At 30.3% G+C, this 3,530-nt stretch overlaps 1 protein-coding gene across 1 annotated transcript in view; it reads left to right on the forward strand.

Moving 5' to 3' along the window:
• LOC106681552 (transmembrane protease serine 6) overlaps positions 1-3,530 on the forward strand; it is a gene marked incomplete at its 5' end in the record, with an annotated part of 50,908 nt that overhangs the window by 25,350 nt on the left and 22,028 nt on the right. The window contains 4 exon segments of the mRNA XM_067044618.1: positions 1,024-1,247; positions 1,422-1,550; positions 2,114-2,274; positions 2,735-2,917. Of these exon segments, the coding sequence (XP_066900719.1) occupies positions 1,024-1,247; positions 1,422-1,550; positions 2,114-2,274; positions 2,735-2,917 (697 nt within the window).

The raw sequence follows: 3,530 nt of genomic DNA on the forward strand, positions 1-3,530 counted from the left end.
AAGTATAATTGTTTGTTTTAAAACAAATATTTAAACCGATCATTATAAAATCGAACTTTAAAAATTAATGTAATAGCTGACTTACACTTTGTTAATAACAATATTTTTATTATGGAATACAGAAGTTCTTTTTTAAAGAACTATCCCAATTAGGAATAAAATTACTGAATAATATTTGACAATATTCACTGTATGGCATGATTATAAATTAATGAATTGAACAGTAACAACTCTATCTGTAATTAAAAACTAACTTTAGCCTGGCAGAAGTGTCCTACTTTCTTGTCTCCTAAGAGGTGTCCTGTGAGCATTTAGCTCATGGTAGACCATTTGTACTATTTCTTTTATATAATTGGTTGTGATGATAACAAAAACCCTTATGATTACTTTTAATAAAATTTGAAATTGTAGATCTTCCATCAGGGACTGAAGAATCCAGATTTCGTTAAAAAAAAGATCTAACATCTTCTTGCTTCAGTTCTTGATTTAAAATAAGAAATACAAGAGCTGTCCAGGTGAGCAAAATGCTCAAACGAGAAAAAAAAGATGTCATGTTAGGAGTGTACTGGTGAGAGAAAAGCTCATTCTTACCGTTGTAAGAAGGCCACAGTAAAACTAAATTAGGTATTATATAACATCAAAGGGTTAACGGTGGGTTGACAAAAATATAAATAAAACACATGAAATACTAGGAAAATATAGACTTTAATTTCCCATCATGAGCAAAATGATCAAAGCTCCGGGGTTACTGAAATCTAAATCTGCATGTAACTGACCATATAAATATTAATATTTAATATAAATTCTACATGAAACCTTTTTAATCTTTAAATAATAAAAAATAACATAACTTACTTTCAAATAAGGAATAATATTCCAAATTATACATTTATAAATTTATGTAGATTTTTACTGACTTATTATTTTAATATCTTTCTTGATATAGTGATTTTAATCAATTTAGTGAATGCCAGAACAAATGAAAATAAGTTTAGAAACTATTTCATTCCTGATTTTTTTCAGGCAGAAAATACTGAAGAAGAAAACACACAATCAGTAAAAGAAGAAGAATGGCGCCTATTTAATGATCCATCTGCAAGTGAGGGGAGAGGTTTCCAGGGAGAAGCAGAAGTGGTCCAGGACGTACCTAATCTACCTATCGTAGGAGAATTTCCAGATATTGTCACTTTGCTACCGGTTCGATCGAATGTCGCTGTCAGACCAGCACTAAGACCGAAACCGCCCAAGTAACTTTATTATTTAATTTTGTTGTCAAACAACATTTCCAGTCTTTTATCTTCAGTAACATTATTGTTTTTATTTCATGATTTTCTGTTGAGTTTTAAAGTTTCTTTATTGAGTTTTAACTCACTTATTTAATCCAACTGTAGCAGAAAAGAAAATATAAATTCTTTTTTTAGGCCTTATGAAGAGGAACCAAAACTATCTCTTCAGAGTTATTTCCCGGATGATTTTGTGACAGAAAGTTCAAGAGAGACATCTCACAGTACTTCAGTAGAGCCTTTTCTCGGAAGTACAGTAGCGTTGAGGTAATATTTAATAATTGAACATATTGTAACTTAGGCCATTCTTATTGGTTCAAAGTGCCTCCTTCATCCCCTCTCATACTTTTCTCTAACAACCAATCAATTCACTTCTACATGATAAAAATAACTGGCCCACAACTCATTTATTGGAGGAGCAATATGGTTTTATCTGTCAGATAAAGTGACCCTTTGAAAAAGCCTGTTCTCTTGTCAACACTATATTAATTGCCAAAAGAAGAGAATGATAAAGGTTCCCCACCTTATCCATTTGTACCAGGAGAATCTCCTGATTCTAGGGTTAATCCACAACTGATAGAACAGAAAATTAATATTCTACTGAAGTCTGACTTATGTGTTATCTTCGCCTGGGAATGCAAAGTCCAGTACCTCAACTTATTTCTCCTCTTAATTGAATAACATATTCAAATTAATATACTATAAATATAATATAAAAATTAACTTGTATTTTCAATGCTGACTTTATCTAATCTAAATATAGTTTTTTTATTTAAAAATTAATCTTCTAATTTAATTACCATAATTTATTTGTTTATTTTGTTCATCAGCCAGAAGCCCAAAAACCATAGGCGGGCCAAATCAGTCGACATTCCTACTTTTCAAAACTTCAGTGCAGGCCTTGAAGCAGAAATGAAATTGCTATTAGAGGAAATTTTCATTAACATGTCCAGTAAAACTAATGAAGAGCGACAAACTACATTATCGCCTGGTAAAGTATTAAGGTTGTGTTATTTTAGAGAAAATATCTTCTTTTTTTTTTTTAACCAACTTTAAATATCATAATAAGAATTCTTAGTTTCAAGATAAATCATCTGTCAACTAAAGTCCCTCATCATTAGATAGTGTTAGCGATCTTACAGAAAACTCTAAAAAGTGTATCTTATCTTACAGATTTAAATTTATGAAGCAAGAATTTCAAAACTTGTACAGGCATAGTATAATACACTTACTAATTACCACTGTTTCTGAGCCTCAAACTATTTCCTAAAAAAAAAAAAAAAGCTTAATTTCTCCAAATATTTTTATTCATTAGGATATTTTGAATAAGTTTTAAATTTTACTTTATTTATTAATGTTTTATTGAAGTTACCTCTAAAAGTATTTCATGTACAAAAACAGGTAAAAAATTATATAAGTTATTTTTGTTGACTATGTCACCATTTTTTCAGTTTCAATCAAGGAAATGACAGAAGGTCTTGATAAGTTGGCAAAGCTTAAGGTGTCGCACAAGGCCGTAGCGAACAGCCACCACAGCAACGTACCTTTTACATTAATGACAAAAGTATTGAGTAAGGCTCCGGTTCAATCGCAACGACATGTTATCAATGCTACAACTGATCCTCAGGCAGAAGGTAATTAATTATTTTTATTGAGTATTATTTTTATTTCATGGGCCTTTGAGCAAAAGTCACTTTAAAAATTCACCTTTCACATTCTCAGTTCATTGCTTCACTTTTAGGGAACCATATATTTTCATCTAGCAAACATCTCTAATTCATTACATGACTTATTTGATTGTAATTCGAGGGTAAAATACATTTATCATATGTATATTGTCTTTCCAAAAGGTAAAAATTATAGTCATACAAAATTCAGTTATTTAAGGGTGATTTTGTAGCAAATAGTTTGCACTATCTCGCTTAGGGTGCTACTAACACTGTTGTATGCTTTCAAGCAGGGCTGGGCAATATATTTCCCTATAACCTAGTCGTGACGCCACAGTTCTTTAAACGTTTAAAGGTTTCATATAATTCATGTTTAAGATAAGCATAGGAAAGAAAAAAAATTAATAAAAATCCACACTATATATATTTTTTTCAAAAGACAAAGAGTAATAGTGAAATCTCTAATAATAAAATTGAAGAGAAATGAAAATTAGATATATGTATACATAGTTGACCGTAAAAATTGATGTATAGGAAGATGGTCAGGGTTGCGGTCAAAGGATTTTTTTTTTTTTATGTT

Source organism: Halyomorpha halys, unplaced genomic scaffold (genome assembly GCF_000696795.3).
Source record: "Halyomorpha halys isolate HHAL.00 unplaced genomic scaffold, Hhal_1.1 Scaffold347.1, whole genome shotgun sequence".
Taxonomy (NCBI): domain Eukaryota; kingdom Metazoa; phylum Arthropoda; class Insecta; order Hemiptera; family Pentatomidae; genus Halyomorpha; species Halyomorpha halys.